The sequence below is a fragment of the Drosophila miranda genome, chromosome 2, assembly GCF_003369915.1.
Source record: "Drosophila miranda strain MSH22 chromosome 2, D.miranda_PacBio2.1, whole genome shotgun sequence".
Taxonomy (NCBI): domain Eukaryota; kingdom Metazoa; phylum Arthropoda; class Insecta; order Diptera; family Drosophilidae; genus Drosophila; species Drosophila miranda.
The window spans coordinates 2,465,094-2,486,050 of NC_046675.1; the positions used below are offsets into that span (position 1 = coordinate 2,465,094).

A 20,957-nucleotide genomic window follows, 5' to 3' on the forward strand; every position below is an offset into this window, starting at 1 on the left:
GTTGGTGTACGCTTCCGAACAGTTTTTCACCAACGATGGCGATTTCCTCAGAACATCCGAGGATTGCATGTTCAAAACGTAGTCAGACGTTGAAGCGCGTGGTCGTCGAAAGTTCGTCCTCCGGAACATTCAAGAGGAGTACAGGAAAATATCTGTGAAACAACAACAAACTAGAGCAGCAAACCAGCAGCGGCAGCAGCAGCAGCAGCAGCAGCAGCAGCAGCAGCAGTCGACGAAGGAAATTGTGAGCAATTTGTATTTTAGTATATTTTTACGCGCGCGTGGTCGTCTCCCTGTCTGTGTCCCTCTCTGTGTGAGTGTGTGAGTGAGTCTTTGAGTGTGTGAGTGGGCGATGATGATGAGATCCAAACTCGATTCAGACCGTGCAACAGAGCCACATCCAACAAAAGAAGAAGCAAAACCCGAGTTAAAAGTGCAAACACAAACAAAAACAGGATAAACTTTTGCTTTTTGAGGCAAGCAAATATTTTGAAAAAAGCACCAAGCTTGAGGAAAGTGAAAAGCAATCAAAGTAATAAATGAAGTGGCAGCCAGCAGCAAGCAGGGAGCAGTACAACAAAGTAGAGGAAAAGCCGAAAGGAAGAGGGAAATCCACAAAAAAATCAATGCCTTTTTAGCAGAGTTATACGCTACGTATACGTGATATGTACCAAAGCCATAGCCAGAGCCATAGCCAGCGCCAAGGGCGGGGAAAAGCCAAATAATAATAAAGGAAATTCTCACGTGACGCATAAAAAAGCAGCCACAAGCACAGCACACCAACAGACCCAGGCACACAACCCACACACCAGACCGACACACAGATACACCTACTCTACCTGCCGCACAAATTGAAGTTGGCGAAACATATTTGCGCAGCCGGGTGGCAAGGAAGTAGGAAGCATATGATTATGATGAGGCAGTGCTGGAGACATTTTGGGGCAGCAGGAGGACCCAAATTGACAACAGCTGGGGGGATCAGGAACATTCAAGGATGGCTGGGGATGGGGACAGGTAGAAGATTGCCTTCTGCCACATTTGTTGCTGCCAGTTTGCATACATTGAATTTAATGAACTGCCTGGCCCGTATCGGTGTCGGTGTCGGTGTCGGTGTCGGTGTCTGTATGTGTGCATCTGTATCTGTGTGTGTTGGATTTGCTTTTAATAATTTAGCTTGGTCGGAACTAAATGACGCTTTTAAAGTATGCAACGTCAGGCGACCCCAATATGCGGCAAGCGGCAAGCGGCAAATGGCAAGATGTGGCAGAAACCGACCAGAACAGAACAGAAGACGGAAAAGACGCAAAAGGAACAAGAAAACACGAACCATTTAATGCCCCTTCGCACCCTCTGCTTGAGTGTATGTGAGTGTATGTGCAACCCCGAGTGGAGAAGGGCAGGCATACTAACATACTTCGCTTGGAGGACTACGTCATCCTAGCCCAGAGGCAGGGGCAGAGGCACGGGCACAACCCATAGCCAAAGCCAAAGCCAAAGCCAGAGCCAGCAGCCACACCAGCAGACCCGGCCAGGGGCTGGGTCGTCACATTTTCGCACTCACAATCACATCGCGTGGCACATAGGCCCGTTCTGGCCTCCACAAAGAGAGTGCCACAGTTCACTACCACACATGCACAACGGGGCGAAGTTGTACGGAGTCGAGGGTTCCTCCTTCGGATCGATTTCGGGGCAGCACAGACTTTGCGGCAGTTGCAGTCTCGCTCGGTTACTTCGCTTAGTGCTGCCCGGAAATCTGCATGTGGCATGCGGCATGAGGCAGGGAAGGGCCCCCCAGTTGGGGAGTGGGAAAGATGGTTCGATTGTCGGGATGGAAACGTCATCAAATCGTATCGAGTCTATAAATATCAATATATATATATATTACCGATTTCCGAGGCATAGATGAAAGGGCTGCAGTAAATTTCGACATGATCCGGCAAGCACCGGCATGACCCTTGACCTTCGACTAGTGCCATGTACCATGAGCTCGTTTGCCCATTTATGCTTCGATTTCTAAGGCCTCTACCCACCTCAGTACCCCCCCCTCCGGCCAACTGCAAAATCATTTGCCATCAAAATCGCATGTCGCTGGCACGAGGGGGGAAAACCTCGTAATACTCGTATAAAACAAACCAAAAAAAAAAATGGGAAAAAAACGAAAGCAGAAACAGATCCACAGACCAGAAATCCTTGTCGCACAGTTTGCGTTTATAATTTATATTGCATTCTTCTTCTATATATTCTCTTGTTTTAGTTGCGCATTTGGCCTTGCCTTTGTCCCTTTGTGACTGTATCTGTGCATGCATCTGTAGTTGTACTACTTGTATCTGTGCCTATGGGCCTATATCTGTATCTTCTTCTGTGTCTGTGCCCCGGCCTGTGCCTGTGTCTGCTGAGGAGACCTTTAAGTATACCCGCTGGCATTTTGGTACTTTCGTTCAGCTCGAGGGTTTCCCTGCTTTATGACTATTAAAATATGCAATTAAATACACACACACACACATACGCACATGTCTGTATGTATGATCTTTGAGGGCTGTCCCTGCCCCATTTGTGTGTTCTTTAGGGGCGCATCGTTGAAAATTGAAATTTTGCGCTTATTTATGGAACGTCTTGAGACGTTGGCGTTGATTGCCGTAACGCCCCATTGCCTGGTACATGACTATAATAATGATTGCCATTTTTATAGGCCAACGTAGGAAGATAAATTGTTTGTGGCCGGCGATGCCGATGCCGCTGGCCGGAAAATCGTTTTCGTCCTTCCCCGCTTTGAAGCCTTTTCTTGAAAGTTTTGCTGCCCCAGCATGAATGCCAATGAAGGGAATCGCATTGGCTAACCCATTTCCAGAGATGTACAGTCAGTCAGGCAGTCAAACCCCACTGAAGTGTACACGGCGTATACTTAATATTTCGGGTAAATGCTTCTAGGGGATGTACATGTATGTTAAGTGGAGGGCACCGGGCACTGGCATGGGCACGGGCACCCCTCAGAAACTGTCAACGCTGTCAGGCGACATCTCCCGCTGCCGCCCGTAGGCGCGGTTCGCTTAATTGCTCTAATTAATTTGACTGAGGTGAGTCTGTAAATTGCGTTTAACCTCCGCCTCCCAGAGGCTAATGTGTGGCCGTTCTATAAGTAGCTTGAGCATAGTACGTGCTTACGTACGAGAGTCCATCTCTGGGGCTTAGGCCACGGCTCCACCTCCGCCGTCTAGGCCAACCAATTGTGCTGCGGTCGTTTGTTCCCATTTTGCTGATGACACAGACCCGAGGAACTCTCATTATGACCCCCGGAACATGTGTCAGAGTGTGTCCGGGCGGGTCTCTCTCTGTGTGCCTGGAGCTGCACGTGTCGAATATTAAGGCAAACTGTACAAACAGTTGTTGCCACATTAACCATGTCATGGCAAGTGCATATGCCAGTCTATGCCATGCCTCTCCATCACCCCCATCCTCCAATCCACGTCACTCCATCCCATACGTGGGATTGCGTGGCATATATTTATTTCGTATTTAGAGGCGCCATTTAAATGACCGATGCCCGACTTTCGGCACTCGCGAGGCGACATTTTGAGGGGGCACTTATGGATTAAGCGGGCAATCGCATTACCCGACGGCTGGGGAACGTTGCTATAAATGTGTGAAAGCTTAGTGCCATATGCACACGCACCCGCGCCCACACACGCTCCCGCACGTAGCATGCCACCGCTCTGACGTATCGCGCCCAGATGCGCCGAGGGGCAAGGCTCTGCCCACCTGCACCCACGGCGGTTAAATATTGCAGCAGTTTTATGCGATTTTCGAAACGCCATCGAAGCGCAGCCACATCCGTAGTCGCATCCGTTGCGACGCAAAAAAAGCAAAGATATGTACGTGGGGCACCGTCTTTAGTGGATGACAGCGGGTATCCCGTATTCGAGGATTAATGGTACATGGCAGAGAACTAAAGTGGATAGCAATTTTTATATCGAGTTGCAAAATAAACTGCACCCATTAAATGTATATATGATTAAATCAATATTCTATAATATTCTAGAGTTCAAAGAAGTAAACCAGTTGAGTATCTGTTATATAAAGAACCCATGATGAGTTCTTTTTGGGAGCTAAAATGATTTGCTTTGAAATGAGGGGTATTCCGCAGTTTAGAGCAATCTCTGTGGGTGGCATTCGCTTTTACCATATTTATCGCCAGTTAGACGCCGCCACTGGAAAAGTCCATTAGGAAAGGGGGAAATGGGGCTGTGTGGTTGTGGATCCATTGTTGATGGCTTTTAGCATGGCATGCGAATTTAATGGCTCTGATTTTGTTTTCTCTTTTTCGGGAAATCGAGTTTCAATTGGGTCAGAAAATCAACGGCAAGTGGAATTGGCACACAGAAGATCGAACGTTGTTTAGTTTGCTACTATGCTTTTCTTTGATTTCGTTCGTTTCCTTTCTCTTGCCACATTATTTCCCACATTGCCACAGGCATAACAGTCTGCCACCATTTGACATATCTGGTTTTCGCGATCGCTGTGGACACGCCTCGTTGCGTGCATTACAAACTCATTAGTTAGGATCATGTTCGAGCAATTTTCAGATGGCTGCACACCCGCACACAGGGCTCTGACTAGCGGGGCGAATGCATTGTGTGTGGTGCATATAAGTTGAGCCATGACTGCCACAAAATATTGTATATAACAACGTCTCAACATTTATTTATAATGTGTCAGGCGGCAAAGGTTAAAAGTTGCCCATCGACTGCCATTCTGCCCCAGCTCGAATCAATTGCAGAGGCAACTCGATGGAAATCCGCTTACATTGGACTCGCTTTCACTTCCCTTTTGGCGGTAGCGCTGGGGGGTGATTCCCAGAGCGGAAGCGGAAATGCACAAAAGGCAAAGGGCGAGACGGCCGTCGACGACATGCATCCGCCTAGCTACGCTTCGCCTTGCCTTGCCTTGCCTCGCAGCAAATCTTCAGTACTTATCAGGGTGTCTTTTGCTGCTGCTTTTTTAGTATTCCTTCCTTTCAGTAGTTTGTGGTATACCCGTTCTCGGGGCTGTGCTCTTCTTGGCCTAGTGGTGGTGGTGGTGCTGGGCTAATTGGCTCTGTTCGGTGGGGTTGGCACAAGAGCACAAAAGTTTCAGTGCAGGAGGCCGATCTGGAACCGCTGCTTGCCACGCCATGTTTCGTGATTTTCTTTGATTCCAGTGCGTTGTTTCAGAGACCCCCCCCCACCCCAAAGGCCGAACCATAGTCGGGGCAGTGCAGGAGCTGGAGCTGGAGCTGGAACCTCCGGCAAACGCCTACTACAACGTGTACAACTCACGCCATTTCCGCTTGCCACTCGCCTCCATGTTGTCGTCGTTGTCGTTGTCGTTGTCGGTGTCGTCCGTCGTCGTCACAGTGCCTCATGGTAACCTTTTGTTGTTTGGTTGGCTGGTTTTGTTTGTTTGTTTGTTTGGCTGTTTGTTTTGTTGCTGGCAATACTTTATTGTATTTCGCATTTTTCGCCATTTTATTTATTGCCCTTCACATGGCAACCAAATCAGGCCGAACAGCAATCAGAGGCCAAAACCATCCATCCATCCCTCCATCGCTCCGTCCACCATACTACCATCCACAATTCTTGAGCTCAACAGTTTTGCTGCGCTCCAAAACAATCATAATTCATTCATATACATACTCTTAGGAGCACGCCCTGGCATTCGTACATATATCCACTTAGTCATCTGGAATTCCCCCCAGCAACAACAACAACAGCCCCCCCCTCCTCCAACAACAACAACTCAATGAAATGCGAGCCAGAATTAATTCATAATGAGGAGCCAGGAATTCTTTTGGTTGTTGCATGCCCGTACTCCTGAGGAATGGCGTTGCCCTGATGGGCCATTTGACAACATGCGATATTTAATTGGGTTTTAATATACATTACATACACACAGGCACACCGACTCACCGACTCTTCGACTGGGGGTTACGTTTTTGAAATATAAAACTAAAACCTAATGTAATCCAGCCATGAAGGCGATGCGATAAGCGATACCCCAACCCAGGGACTGCGACCAGCAGTAAATCCACCTAAAATTGATCGGATTTGTATGTGGGAGTTGACCTGGATGGAGGGGGTTCAAAATATTATAATTAATATATATGCTTTTACCTTGTTGGTAATCCCATTAGGAAGCTCAAAGGAGCGTGCAACTTAATATCAAATGTAACTCAACTGCAAAACAAGTTTTTTGTACATCAAGGGGGAGTCCCTTTTGGGGAGAGTTCCTGTTGAAAGGAAAATGAGAGTGCACCTTCCATGATGAGTGCACGTAAAAAAGTTTTCACAGAAATTTCATTAATTTTCCCATTTGCACCCTTACACATCAGCATTTATCTAGCCTCCAGGGACCGGGCATTATAAAAGTCCACTCATGGAGTCCGTGGCCACAGAAATGCACCGCACAAAATGAGCAAAATGAACAAAGGAATTCAGTGTCGTTCAGTGGCCTGTAATCGATGCGAATCGATGTTTTTACCATTGATTGCTCAATCGCCCATTTCATTTGCGTTTAATTTTTCGCCCCGGGCTTCCATTGAAATTCAATTTCCATTCAGATTCAGATGGGAATTGTTCATTTGTCACACAGAAAGACGGTAGAATGAAGGTGGAGAAGAGTTTAAAAATTAATTCGTAAAAACCATCTAGCGCGAATTTTTTCTGTGATTTATTATTCATGCGACTTTATTAATAAATTACGCTAAAAGCAAGTAAATCCTTTGAATTTATTTCAATGAGATAATAAAATATGTTTTGGATGAGAGGAGTTCCTAAAAACTGGCAAAAGTGTGCGCGTAGTTTATATTCATTAATTTTTTCCTGGTAATCCCTGGCTAAACCATTAGTTTCAGTTTGTATAGTGTCTGGCATTAGAAAATTAATAATAATTGGATTTGTTTGCCCATGATTAAGAGCCAGTTATGGGTATGCATAGAAATGTTTCATTCGATGAGGTTCACATAATTTGGTAGAGATATTCCCCTCAAAAGAGGAAAGTAGTTTGCGCGACTTTAAAAATAATTAAATTAGCAATTGATTTATCCGATCGGATGGATTTAAGCCAGCTCCCAGATTGGGAGAGCGAACCTTCGAGTATCATTAATGATACTGAAATGATTAGGTCCCACAGGGATTATCAGTGCAACAATTGACAACTATTCAAGTACTTCTAAAACACAAAATATGTTCTTGGTGTTGGCATATCCCTTTTAAATCAATTAATCCAGGCCAAATCAATTTAACCAAATAGAATTGAATGGAATGAGGGAACTTCCAGTTGATGGAATCATTGATTTTTATCCCAAGACTGGATTAGGACTGGATGATTGTGCGGATTCAATTTGGTGGCTCTTGGCCCCAAATTGAATGGCAGCAGATTCCATTAGTTTGGCTGGATCTTGGGGCCCATTAAGGGCCAACCAAACATTGTCGCCTCGCCATTCTGTGTGGGTGGCAGTTGGGCCAACTGTTTGGGTTATCCGTCTTCGTCTTTGGGTCTTTGTTGGGGTCTGTCTATGGCTGAGTGTGCTTCTGTGTGTCTGCCAAATGCCAAGCAATTTGTTCCATGCATATAAATCTTAAGAAATAATTGCAGCAATGACACGCACATACATACATACATATGTGGATACAACCAGAGGAATGATTATAAGGGGCATAGATTCCGGCCTTGATTGCTTGAGAGCCGCTTAAAATATGCGAACTAAACTGTATTTTGGCTTGGCTCTGCACTAAGATTCGCCATCGCTCTCCCATCAGCAATCAATAAAATTTAGCATGCACTTGTATCTGTGTCTGTTGGATGTATCTGGTGGATGTATTGTATAGAACACGACTGGCTCTTGGCCAAAGTGCGTTCGTTTCGGCCGCGTCTCTGAAAAGCTCACTTGGGCTCGCTTTGTTTGCCCTCGCTCTCGAAGCCTTTCGCCATTGTTTGGCTATGCCCAGCGTATTGTTGTTGCTGTAAATACACACACAGATCCATATATAAATATACTCGTATGTGTGTATATATAGACAAGTGTGCATAGGCACATGTGTGTCCTTTGCCATTGTTTGCTGAATTTATAGCACGAATTTCTGGATTGGCTCTTGGCGACTATTTGCAGTTTTATTTTTGTTTTTATACCCATAAAACCTCGTACGCGCCTCGACCAGCTCTCGAAGCCTCACTCAGACAACGCGCTGCCTGTCCTTGAGGCTTATGCTAAAACAATGGCTACTCCTGCCCACAAGTATTTATTTGCCCAACTTTAATGCCACGTATGGGTGGGGGGGATATGGCAGGTGCCTGCTTTATGATTTATGCTTGTGTCATGTTAATTAGCACGATCTTTGGCTGATTTGGGCTCGTGTCTGTATGCCTCCGACACGTTGTCGCATGTGAAAATATTCCCCAAAAAAGAACACAGCACACATTTACACAGTGAACGCTGGCACAAGGGAATCACACTACTGAAAAATACAAAAAAAAAGAGGGGAAAGGGGAAAATAAGTGGTCTTTTCAATCTATATCTGGTATATGGCTTTGTTTTCAATTTCCACTTCGTTGAAAGTGGAAGGGTAAGAGGCTTAAAGTTTATTGCGTCATTCATGGCATTATAGATATTTCTCTTTCTCCCTTTAGGGGGCTTATAATAGTTTATCAGGCTCCTCCTACAGGTTCTGAGCTAGAATTATAAAAAGTGTGACTGTTCTGTCTCAATGGTCACAGTGAACGAAAAATAATTAAAACGAAACAAAGAGGGGAAAAAAACAAAGGAGAGAGCAGAACAAAGAACCCTGAAATTCCCTGGAATTAACTATTAAGGACTCGTCCTAATTGATTTCATTACGCTCGTAATTAGTTAAGAAATTGAACTTGTTGTTGTTGGAACAGGGGATAAGGGTGAAGTTGCATCGTTTCAAGCGAACTTTCACTGTACCCGCAGAGTCCTGGCAACATCCGTTGCTGTAGCAGATATTATGGCTGTAATTTCCTTGTGTTTCGTGGCTGGCTTTCATGTGCCAGGCATTTGTCCCATCAACGTCACCAGCCCCATTCTCTCGTGCTGCTATCATGTCATCCCTCCATCCGAGAGCTGGGGGCACGTCGTGCGGCAGACTCGTCGTATATTGCGCATACGCCCCGTAATGAATACTCTTCAACCAATTGACAACGCATGAATTTATGAAAAACGACAAACAATTCCCCCGGATGGGCTGAGGGCCCTTGTCCGGGGCAAGGATGTGGAACGGGTATAAATATGCAACATGTTTCCTGTACATCATTCCCGCCTCAGTGCGCCTGGTGCGTGCCTCGTGGGCTAACGATTTTCGTTTCCTTTCCTCTTCTCGGGGCCTGTAACCATAACCGAAACCGACACTGAAACCATATCGTAAACAGGGCAGGCCCAGCTTAACCCAAAACATACTCGTACTTTTGGCAAAAGTTTCTTATAGGTGCTGCGGCATAAATTACAACCGATTGCGGATGCGGATTTTCACTGTTGGGCTGTAAAATCCTGGCAACGTCTCTGGGGGCATTTATTCTCAAATCAGCACCAAAGCTGGCTCATTTGGCTTATAACCAAGGCCCCAGGCACTGGAATTTCCACTGTCAAGAGCAGCCAGCATATAAATAATTGTGGATACATATGTCCCTTCTTATGGCTGGATATTTTTTAAATATAAGTGTGGACACATGAGAGTGTGACTACATGCGAAATCATTTAAGCAGGGCCTACGATTAGGTGCATGATGATTATAAATGACCCGGGCAAGAGTTTGACAGGTTTCGAGTGCATGTTTTAGCCAGATACATATATGTACAATCGCGTACATACTCGTATATAGTATGTCCAGAGCACATAACACACTTCAGACAGTGTACGCTCATGTGGCATGCAGCAGTGTTTCCCCATTCATTGTTTATAATCGCTGGGCAAACAAGAGGCGCTCCACACGAGAGGATGAGGCGCCACAACATGCGTTGCATGTTCAAGTCCATGATTTATTCATCAGCTTCCCTCTCACTGACTCCCCCACTAAAATGGTGTCCATGGCAGCCGTCGCACGCAAATCAGCCCCACACCCTGCTACCACCAATTAAATCAAATTATTGAAACGAGTTTTAATTAAATGCTTTTCACTCTGCCCGAACAATGGGTATATATATCCTATATCCTTGATCCCGTGGGTGGGTATCCTCGCCTAATCCAATTAACTCTCATAGACACACAAATTTGCCGTCAGTCAATTTAGTTTTCAGTGCCAAAAAGCCAGCCCTGACCCTTGCGCCCACACCAACACCCACACACCCGCACCGAAAAACACACATCCGGATCCGGGACAACTATCCGGGGAATGGGCGGCGTCACCTGTGTGTCAATTCTGGTTTCAGTTACAGACTTTTGGTGGCACTTTCGGAAATTGTTTCAACAACGGTTTGTAATTTCACACGCCGCAAAGTGATTAGCTCTGCTTTGTGGCAACACCCACACACACACCCATCCCATTCGATCCCCCAGCAGCATTGATTGAATCCCCAAACTAGAAACCGAACTAACCACAAACTCATTTTCTTCTTCTCTCTCTCTCGTTGGCAGTGACAGACTTTGATGTGAAACGGAAGGGAGGCGCCGATAGAAAGCGAGAGACAGGAAGGGACGCCAGAGGGCCAAAGGGCAATTGAAGGGGAAGGAGAGGGGAAAATAGTGTGCAAATTGATATTGTCGAGCAGCATGGATGAGGAGCACGACGACGATCAAATAATATGAGATTAGATGGGGCTTTAGAGCCCCGGCACCGTCACGGTCACGGTCACGGAGCTGCCATCCTCAAGGGCCGCTTCCATGGTGTTGCCCCACTGAGGCGCGAGACGCGTGAAAAATGTGAGACAAAGCGAAACAAACAAGCTGACGAAGACGACGATGCAGCCACAGATGCTGAGTGTTTGACCAGCAGCAACAACAACACCAGCAGCAAGAGGACAACAATCAGCACCAACAACAGCAACAACTGCCACTGGCCGCTGGCAAACAAAGCCAACTTGGACTTCAACTTTGAGGGCATCTCCACGGCAAGAGCAACAGCCCCAAGAGCTGGAGCCCAGGCCACTTCTTTGTGCGACGGAAACGTGAAACGCTCCTCCATTGTCGCCACCCTAAAAAAGCGTGCCCAGCCATCGTTAATGCTAATGGCCGCCACTGAGGGGCCAAAGAACCCCATTCCGAACCCGGACCCGAATCCGAACCCGAAGAAGAGCATTAGCATGGGCAGGAGCGGAAGCAGGAGCAGGAGCAGGCGCCAAGGCATTGGCCCGGCCCTGGAGCGAGGTTGGGCTAGGGAATGGGACTTGGGCTTGAGCCGGCACTGGAGCTGTGACTGGGGCTGGGGCGCTCCCCTCAGCACGTTTGTCCTGTGCCTGATTTCCGTCATTGCCCTGCTGCCGCCTCTAACGCTCGGCGATGACGGTGATAATTTCTTTGCCGTAAATGCCTTCAGCGCGGGACCGGAGACGACAACCCCAGAGTTCGGTAAGTAGCGCACGAAACCCTCCATCCATCCATCCAGCCGTATCCGTATCTGGCAGATAAGAATGCTGCAGCAGGTAGTGCGGGACTATACTTGATATTCATCCTAGGCATAGGCTGGGCTTTTGCTAAAGCCCGCACTGACGTCATCGAGGCTGCCTTGGCCATCCTTTGTTCATTTTGCTGGAGGGGCTTCCATTGCAATTGCATAAGCTGCATTTTTTGCTCCTCAAACACAGGGCAGCACACAGTATCTTGATGTAAGAAAAACACTGGTAGATATAAATAGAAACCACATTTTAGAGACTCTGAAACGAACCGTTCTATGGGCTCTGCTAATTCTAGAAGTGCGCATCTTTTTCTATAAGCATTCCATTCCACTTCTTGGTTTTCCTTGAACCACTTTTCAGGTTTCATTTAGTACATCCTACCGCGTGGAACAAAAGTAGTTTTCTCATTCACATATCAAAAGTCTCGTGGCCCAAATGGGGGGAAGTTTTTCATGTAGTCGCATATCTTTCGGGCTGAGCTTATAAGCCAAGTTCTCTTTAATCGTGGGGCCCCGTTCTGTTAATTATAAATGTGGCTCCTAATGCAGCGCTGGTTGTTTAATGTCAGGCCATCAGCCCGTCTGACATGTGCAATTTGTACTCAGATTTTTTGGGCCCCAGTCTTGGGCCTTTTGAAGAGATGCTGGGCCTGTTTGAAAAATTGGCTGAATGGGACCTGGCCGGCAATTGGGTAATCTCTTTTCGGTGAGGCCATCAAAGGTTGGCCTGGGGGGTCAGGGACAGGGACAGAGACCCGCACCCTCGTCCGTACCGGGTAGCCCGCACCCAACCTGGAGGCCTGCCGGCGGTCGCCACTTTGTCAACACTTTGAGAGAATTTCCTCGGTGCTGCAGTGCCACGGAAACCAAATAAAGCTCAGCTGCAAAAAAAAAGAAATGTAAGCAAAGCTGTGTGTGGCATGATGCTGCGGCATCAGGCGTTTTCATCTCTCTTTTGTGGACTGTATGGAAAGGGTATGCGGGGGTCGATTGGTGCCAGGCATTCAGTGTGCAATCCAATAAGGAATATCTAATATGGAAAGGCTTTAAATATGTATGCTCGTAAATAAATTGAAGTCTGCGAACTGGGGCGACAGTGCTGTGTAGTTTCTTACCTTTTCGAACGCTCTATATTCAACTTGTAAATTCTTAAGCATGCTTTAAATTATTAACTTGAGATTACATTTTGTGCTTGCATTGCAAAGAGAATCGATACTTTACAAAAGATTGTTTCATGAGACTCGAAGTTATAAATACTGAAACACAATGGCATACCTTTTTCCCAATTAAAGATTAGTTCAATCGAATCTGAAGGAACCGAGTTCTTTCAATGAGGTAACTTTCAGTCGATCATTCTGTTCCTCTCATTATTCACATTAGCATTCATTTTTTAGCATTTTGCTGAAACTAAAGCTCCTATTCATAGTCAGAAGGCGGTGCATTTAAAAATAAACCGCAAGCAAATAGACTCTCGGCCCCCATAACAGGCTCACACAAACGCACACTGGCACACTTTATTACACACACACATGCACTAGGGGGAGGGGGACGGGGGACACGGAGGCGAGTGAGCAAGCATCTAGAAAATGGCGCACCCCGTTTGTGCATGAGCAGCCATTTTGTTTTGTCTTTTCGCTTCCGCTGGCTTAAATGTCGACCGAGGGCGCATCCGCTCCACAGCCAGCCAGTGTCGATCCCGCTCCCTGTTATGGTCGCGGTGCTGGTCTTGGTCTTCGTTTGGGTGTCTCAGTAATTATGGCAGGAGTATCAACAGAATTAGTGAGGCAACGGCTGGCATATACGAGTGTGGCATGGCGGTGCCATTGCCGTTGTTGCGGGGTTAACTTAACCCTTGACTGGGGCTGAGATTTTGCACACATTGTCGGTGGCAATCCCCCAGCCAGAGTCGCTCCCAAGAGCTTAATTAAGATGTGAAGGGCCACAAACTCGACTCGCTGCCAGCTCGAGCATAGGTGAGTGTGTCTGTGTCTGTGTCTGCGGCAGGCCATGTTTTCATTCCATTCAACGTTAATGAAGGATTCGCCAGTGCCTCCTGGCATATGGCTGAAGTGCAGCGAAGACCAAGACACGACCCAGTCCGCAGGCACTCTTAAGGCCTCTCTCTGGGGGAAATGCAGAGACACGGACAAACACCACACCTCTACACACCTCTACAAAGCTGGCTCTGAGCTGCTCTGTGCTGCGCTGCTCTGCGGCTAAAGAATTTACATTTTAATCTGGCTGTAAGTCGCTGGGGGATTCCGAATACATTTCACAAAGTTTCTTTCCACTTTTCCACGTTTTTTATTGATATGCACGGCGGCAAATCGAAAGTTTGTTTCGGTTTCATTACAGATTTCCCACATGGGATTAGTCAAAACAGACACGAGCCGAGTAACCCACAGTCCTTTCTCTCGTCTCTCCCCATAGATTATGCCAGCCGCGGAGTGAAGAAGTTTGGGGACAAGTGCGATAACACCTTGGAGTGCGGTTTCCCCGGCTCCATATGCGATCCCAAGAAGAAGTCCTGCCAGTGCACCGAGGATCTGGCCGTCACCAATCACTATGATAAATGTGGCAAAGGTAAGGTAACGGGTGGTGTGGGGTGGGGGACTGTCTGGGGCTGGGACTGTCCGCCCCTGCTTTTCCGGCTTTTCCTGCCTTTCCTGCTGTCACTCTGCCAAGTTTTCATTAAAAATGGCAGTGAAGAGAAATTGCACTGCCAGCTAAGTGAAATCCCCCAAAGCGTTGTCTTGATTGTGGGGCGCAGCCACAAATTCTGTAAATTAAAATAGAAAACTTGGCAGCAGGTAGCGGCAGCAGGTAGCAATATGGGTGACGGCAGTAGCAAAAGTGCAACTAATGCATGTTTGACGTAATTATAATAGATATTCCCCCGCTCCGACATCTGTTCAATGCTGTAAATTAAAATCTAATTGAGGCACATTCCCACTCCTGACTTTGATGAGCACATTTATGGCTGGGTGCTTAACGAATCCCATGACGGACTGCTGTACTGTTGGGTGTTACCCAACTGATTTCCATCTCCTCAGCAACTAATCCCCGTACAACCCGAGCATTGTCTGCGCGTCTCAGACTCGCCCCCTTTCTGTGGGGCGCCTTCTGTGATAATATTTGTCATCGGAGTGGACAAAACACACAGCAGAGTCAATCCTCCCCAGTCATCGCCATATCGCACTTCAATCAGCCATTAAATCAATCCACAAACAGTCGCGACAGCGGAGAAATACTTTCTGTGATATGGGTGCCATTTGTTGTTGACCGTATGAATCATGGCGGGTCCGTCCGGACAGGACGGCGAACTTGTCCGATGCCCACTCATCCCATGCCCATATGTTGCTCTCTTTTCGTTTCCCAGAGGCCGCCGTGAACGAGTCCTGCTTCTTCAACGAGCAGTGCGAACAGAAGTACTTTCAGACGGAGTGCCGCGACGGACGATGCGCCTGCCGCTTCGAGATGTCGCCCGTTTGGGGCAAGGATGGCACTGTGGAGTGTGCAGGTCGGTGCAGGCTCTGCCGGTCAGCCGACAAGTGTCCATGTTAATGGTCGATGTGTGTTTGCTTGCAGGGCGCCAGGACAAGCGGGGACCCGAGACCTACATCGATCCGGCCATGATTGGCGTGCTGGTAGGAATGGCATTGATGTTTATTATTATTTGTGTCGTCCTGCGATTGTTTAGCCAGTGAGTAAATTGCAATGCAAACATCTCCACCGCCCCACACCGAAAACCAACGCCACTTTCAGTACTCGAGCTTCTTCCATCTTGGCCATATGCTTGCCCTTCCAAAAAGGGGCCCTGAACTAGGTCAATGGGGCTGTCGATACTTCGATGCTCAAATGCTTCGATGGGGCTTCATTAAATTGCTTGATGCTGTTGCTTTTGCTTTTGCTGTTGCTTTTGCTCTTGCCGCTGGCTATGGCGATGCCAATGCCGATGGCCGGTTGGCAAGCGGATACATAAAACGAGCACCAATTAATTTCTAGTCTAATAAACTGAATTTCTGCATTAATTACGAGTATATGCACAAGGCAAGGGCAAAGGCAAAGGGCAACAGCATCCTCATTAGCCACAACCACCAACCACCCACCACCTCCCAGCTTTGGCACTCATCAACCGCCGAGCTTCTCGTGCCCATCCAAGAGGTGAAACTAATGCCTCCCTGCAATCTGCAACCATTATAGAGCCCGCTGGCATGAGAACCGGACCATCTTCAACACGCCCAATCCGCGCCTGATGAACGTCTCGCTGCTGCGCGACAGCAAGCTGCTCCACGGGCAGGAGCGACGAGGCTCCCGGATGTCGGTGCGCGCCCCATCCCGGCAGCCCAGCATGGCCTCGCTGCGTCCGCACTCGCCCAATCCGTCGCTAGGTAAGACAGGTTTGTATCCACTTCCATCTTTAAGGGCACACACACTTGTCCATCTTGTCCGGCCTTCTTCCGAGTCTTTCGAGTGTTCGGCTTTGATTTGTTCTTGATTTTGGTTTGATTGTTTTCTGTTTACTGTTTGATTTTTGTCGGAAACTTGCAGAACTTTCTTTTTACAGCAAAAAAATACAACGAAAAGAAAGAGAAACTCAAAATATTAACTCAATCAATCAATCAGTCAGTCAGTCAATCTATTGATCAGTCAGTCACCCAACAAGAAACAAACAAAATCACTGAAAACGAAACTGAAACGAAATCTCTCTCTGGGGAATGTGTTGCTTCTGAAGTGGGGAATGTGCAAAAACATGGCAGAAATAATAAGTGTGATTTTCGATATTAAAATAGATAACTCATCATACTAGGTATGGGTACAATGACGGGCACTTCAATAGGGAAATCTGAGAGTAAAGGAATATTTTTTGTAGAAGAAATAGAAAGATACGGATATGTTTATGTAAGTATATATGTAGATACCCTTACTATCCCAGCAAACCAAACGCTTACAAATCACAAACGCTCATACGAGTCAAATGCGAGACTTAACCCGACAAAACGCTCGCATTCGTTTCCGCATATGATAGAAATATGATACTTGTGTCGTTCAGTTTGTGGCAGTGAAAGTATCATTTATGATAGCTCGCAAAGGAATCGTTTGCGAGCCTTTTGCGATATCATTTGCGAGCCTTTGCGATATCGTTTGCGAGCATTTTGCAGAACTCTCGCTAAAGCCATGTTTGTTGGGTTGCTGGGATATTACTGAGGTATCCATCGTACACACACTCGGAGACACATAAATCCACATGTGGAGCTCAATTACTTAACGATTTATTTAAGAAAAGCATAAAACCATCACTTAATTGCTTTCTTTTATATATAAGTTGACTCTTCAGTTAAAATTTCTATTGATAAAAACATTCCCCATTGATGCAGATGGAGCTAGCTCGCTGGGCCGCACTGTCCACGGGTATCTGGCCATATTGGCAGCCTTATCCAACATCAACAACGTTCCGAAATGCTAAACGCAAACGAAGCAAGACCAACAAGCTCTTTAGGGGCTCAATCAATTTGACTGACAGTTTAAGAACCGTTTTATTCGACGCCTCTCGCTGCCATTGGGGGGGGGCAGGCCCATGGCTATTGTTGTTGTTGTTTTTGTTGTTACTGCTTCTGGCCATTGCCGTGATAATTGTTGTTGTGCTAAGCCCAGCGGACAGTTGTCTGAAATTACCTTTTTTTGGGTTATTTTTATTCTTGTTTGAGTTTTGCGCCAAGTCCCCCAAGTCCCCAGACCAGACCCCAAACACCCCAGAAACCGAACCCATCAGGACACGATGTCGCGTGCCTTTGTGAAAGCGAAATATTAAACGTATCCAACCCGCTCATTCCCTCCACCGCCCACAAACAAACGAACAACAAAAACCACCAAAAACCAAACTTAAACAAAAACCGACACCGCCACCGTCACCGCTATGTTGAAACCACCATCGACACAAACAAAGGACGCATGATCCGCTCGAAGAGCAACACACGCTCTAGTGATTCACGTGTCAGCGATGTGTCCACCTGCTCCCGACTGCTGGAGCACCCGAGCGCCGCCAACCAGCACAACATAGTCCACAGTCACTTTCTGCCCTACGTGCCAACGACCACGGTGGCCTCAGCGGCCTCAGCCTCAGCCTCAGTATCAGGCACAGCCATGACAACGTATGCTGCCTCAGCCACGCCTTCACCCACGCCCACAGCCAGTGCATCGCCAGCGATGCAGCCAGTCACCGCCACCATCAGCACGACCTATGTGTCATCGACGGGGGCGGCGCCAGCCTGTGGCCGAACGATTAAGTTTTAGATCACAAATAACTATACGTATCACAAAGCAAAAAGCCAAAAGCCAAGAGCAAAAGCATCCATATCAGGGTCCAAGAGGTAGGCAGTCCCAGTCCAAATGTCCAATCCAATCGATCCAAAAACCACCCAAAATACAGTCTTTTGTAGTGTAAATTTGACGTCTTGTTAGCGAAAATTGTAACCAAAGTTGTACTTGTACTTGTAATCGTACTCGTTGTTGTACTCGTTGTTGTCGTTGTTATCATTGGTTCGAAATGTTATTGTAAACCTAGTGTTAAGCTGTAGCTGAGAGTAGCAGTTTGACTATTACTCCTCCTACTACCAGTACTCCTGCCACTTATACAAATACAAACCTGTAGCCAAACCAATACTCCACTCACACATACATATACCCATACAGAGAAACATAAGCAGACACAGATACTCGTACAAAAAGACACGTAGATGCCATCCCGAATCTGCCATCGAACGCTTTCTCTCTCTCTTTCGAACACTATCTGATCCATTGACGCATCCATTTTGATTTGAGTTTCCTTCCGCTTCAGTTTCCTTCCTTTATGGCACGGCTCTTATATGATATATGACATATATAAATATAGTTTCCTCAACTGGCTTTCTTCCATATAATTTGATATATTTACAATATAAGTAGTGAGGGACTTGAACTTCCCCTGAGTTCGAGTCCTGAATCAGACACTTTGCTGTTGTCCCGTGATGCCAAAGATAACTTCCCCTTAAACGGTTATCTGTAGTCTGTAGATTGGGGTCATTCCCTTCCATTGATACTAATGATTGTCCGTCTCCCACACAGGTTCCGATGAACACGGCAACGGCAGCAACGCCTCGGGCACATCAGTGCGGTCCAATCGCAGCAATTCGGTGGCTCCAGGCAAGATTTCCCATCATGAGCGCCACGGATCCGCACATCGCCAGCACCATCCCCATGGACACCAGCCGCAGCACCACCAGCAGCAGCAGCAGCAGCAGCATCATCACCAGCAGCTGCAGCCCCAGTCGCAGCCGCAGTCGCCGCAGGAGCAGGCACTGATCACCAACATCACCACCAATCCGGTGGCCGAGAGCGTGACCGTCGAGATCATCGAGCCGGGACAGAAGTAGGACGAGCAGCAGCAGCAGAAGGAGGCAGAACAGTAAGGCAAGGAATGGAGCATGGTATGCTAGACCAGATTAATGGCGAACTCTCTGACACGAACACTGAACACTGAACACGAATTCGAATCGTCGATATACAAGTATACACACACATATATGCGATGTACTTAGTCACGATATATGCACGCGATAATAAGGCTGGCTCCCCCCGGATGGGCGGGGCTAGGCCCGACACTCACACATGATGCCATTGTTAGACTCTTTTTGACACAGACAATTTTTGCAATTAGTGGAAAATTTTTGAACCAAACCAATTATATACTTATTATATATATATTGTACGAAGCATATAACAACTTTTGCTGACACCCTCACACATACACCCAAGAAAAACAAAAGAAAGAAAAACAAAGAAAATGCTAATGAATTACTAACGATATATGCATATATAGCGAGCAAAGCGTACATTGAACAGATATACGCGACTACACCGTAAAAAATATTGAAAAAAACCTTGCATAACAAATTCATACTAATCTTTTTTTTCAACCAAAAAAAAAAAGCAACAAAAAACAAACAAAGAAAACCAATGAAGAAAACTTTATTCATTTATATAAAAAATATTGTAATGCAGTTGAACTATATTCTAAGCTTTGGGTTGAAGGAGGCTTTAGGAAACAAAACAGAGAATGACCCACTAGGCATAGAGAAACGAAACCGTAGAGAGACCCCAGTGTCAGGCACTCAGATCTCAGATCTCAGCTCGTAGCTCGTAGTGTTCTATAACCAATCAATCTCAATTGGTGTGACGTGGCCCCCCTTCGCGGGGGGTCAGTGCGGAATCATTGCCAAAAACGAAATGAATTCGGATTAAACCAAAAGCAATTCGCTGATACAACGCCTTATCTATACTCGTAACTGTAGTGACAAGCCGACTCAGATCGCGACTGAGCCACGCCTCCAGTTGCCGCTCTAGCTCCCACATATGGATGTTAGCCCAAGATGGAAATGGTAGAAAACCAAGATGAAGAAATATTAAACAACCTCGGGACCATATTTTATAATCAAAATATGCGTTTCATTGCGAAGCACGCACGTTCAGACTATCCTTGTTTTCAAATTTCATTTCTCTCGCTCTGGGGATTGAGAAACGGCAAGATCGTACCTATATTTTTACCAACTTTTTGCCAGCTAAAAAGAGCAAAAGTCTTAGGGAACACACAGACACACACACAACACAAAATGATACTAAGGATAATGAATATATACAATTAATGCTAGCAGTACGCACACACCCTATACATAGAATCTAAATTGACTTCCAGTCGAATAATGCCTATTATATTTTGACCTAAGTTCTACTACTACGACCCTGTAAACAATTTGTGCTAAATTTGGTTTAACAGCAATTTCCACCACTCACCGATCGGGATCGAGGCCGGGGGGGACCTGGGATTGTGCATTGGGCTAGCCGGGAATAGGGGAAGATTTTCGGGTCTGTCCAATGCAGAGTTCGAAGCGTTCGAAGCCCGCTGAAAGATGATCTCCAAGTTATAGCCATAGTAGATATAGAAGTTTGAGATCGATAAGGTTTAGTTGTTGCCCCCAGACACCATGGAAAAACAGAGAACTCTCATTTGCTTTTGTGCTCAATCAAAGAAGCTTAACTGTGAGAATAACAAAACGAATACAAGATACAAATAAATGTAGAGCAAGAAAATAATCTTAAAATGCTTGAGAACTCTAGCTAAACAATTAAAATTAGTGTAACTCTAACGACGAACAACAAAAAAAAAAACCAAAACAACACAAAGCAAAAACCAGAACAATTTTATTAAAGCATCGAATTTTTCTTAAAAACCAAAAAAAAAAAAAAAAAAAACAAAAAAAAACTTATAATAAACGAGCAAACAAACAATCTTATTTCTAGGACAAGAAATCTAAATACTTATTT

At 46.3% G+C, this 20,957-nt stretch overlaps 1 protein-coding gene across 4 annotated transcripts; it reads left to right on the forward strand.

Annotated features, from left to right (window-relative positions):
- The first annotated feature begins 68 nt into the window (after positions 1–68).
- On the forward strand, positions 69–20,885 carry LOC108156780. 4 transcript variants are annotated; one of them, XM_017288452.2, is made up of 7 exons: positions 69–244; positions 10,622–11,551; positions 14,028–14,180; positions 14,977–15,117; positions 15,186–15,300; positions 15,801–15,997; positions 18,702–20,885. In XM_017288452.2, exons 2-7 carry the CDS (start codon positions 10,789–10,791, stop codon positions 19,007–19,009), a joined length of 1,677 nt encoding a protein of 558 aa, XP_017143941.1. In that variant the 5' UTR covers positions 69–244; positions 10,622–10,788; the 3' UTR covers positions 19,010–20,885. The 4 variants fall into 4 exon arrangements, with proteins under 4 accessions (XP_017143941.1, XP_017143942.1, XP_017143940.1 ...); XM_017288453.2 differs by having other exon boundaries at positions 15,801–15,988; XM_017288451.2 differs by lacking the exon at positions 18,702–20,885 and adding an exon at positions 17,545–17,967.
- The last annotated feature ends 72 nt before the right edge of the window (positions 20,886–20,957 follow it).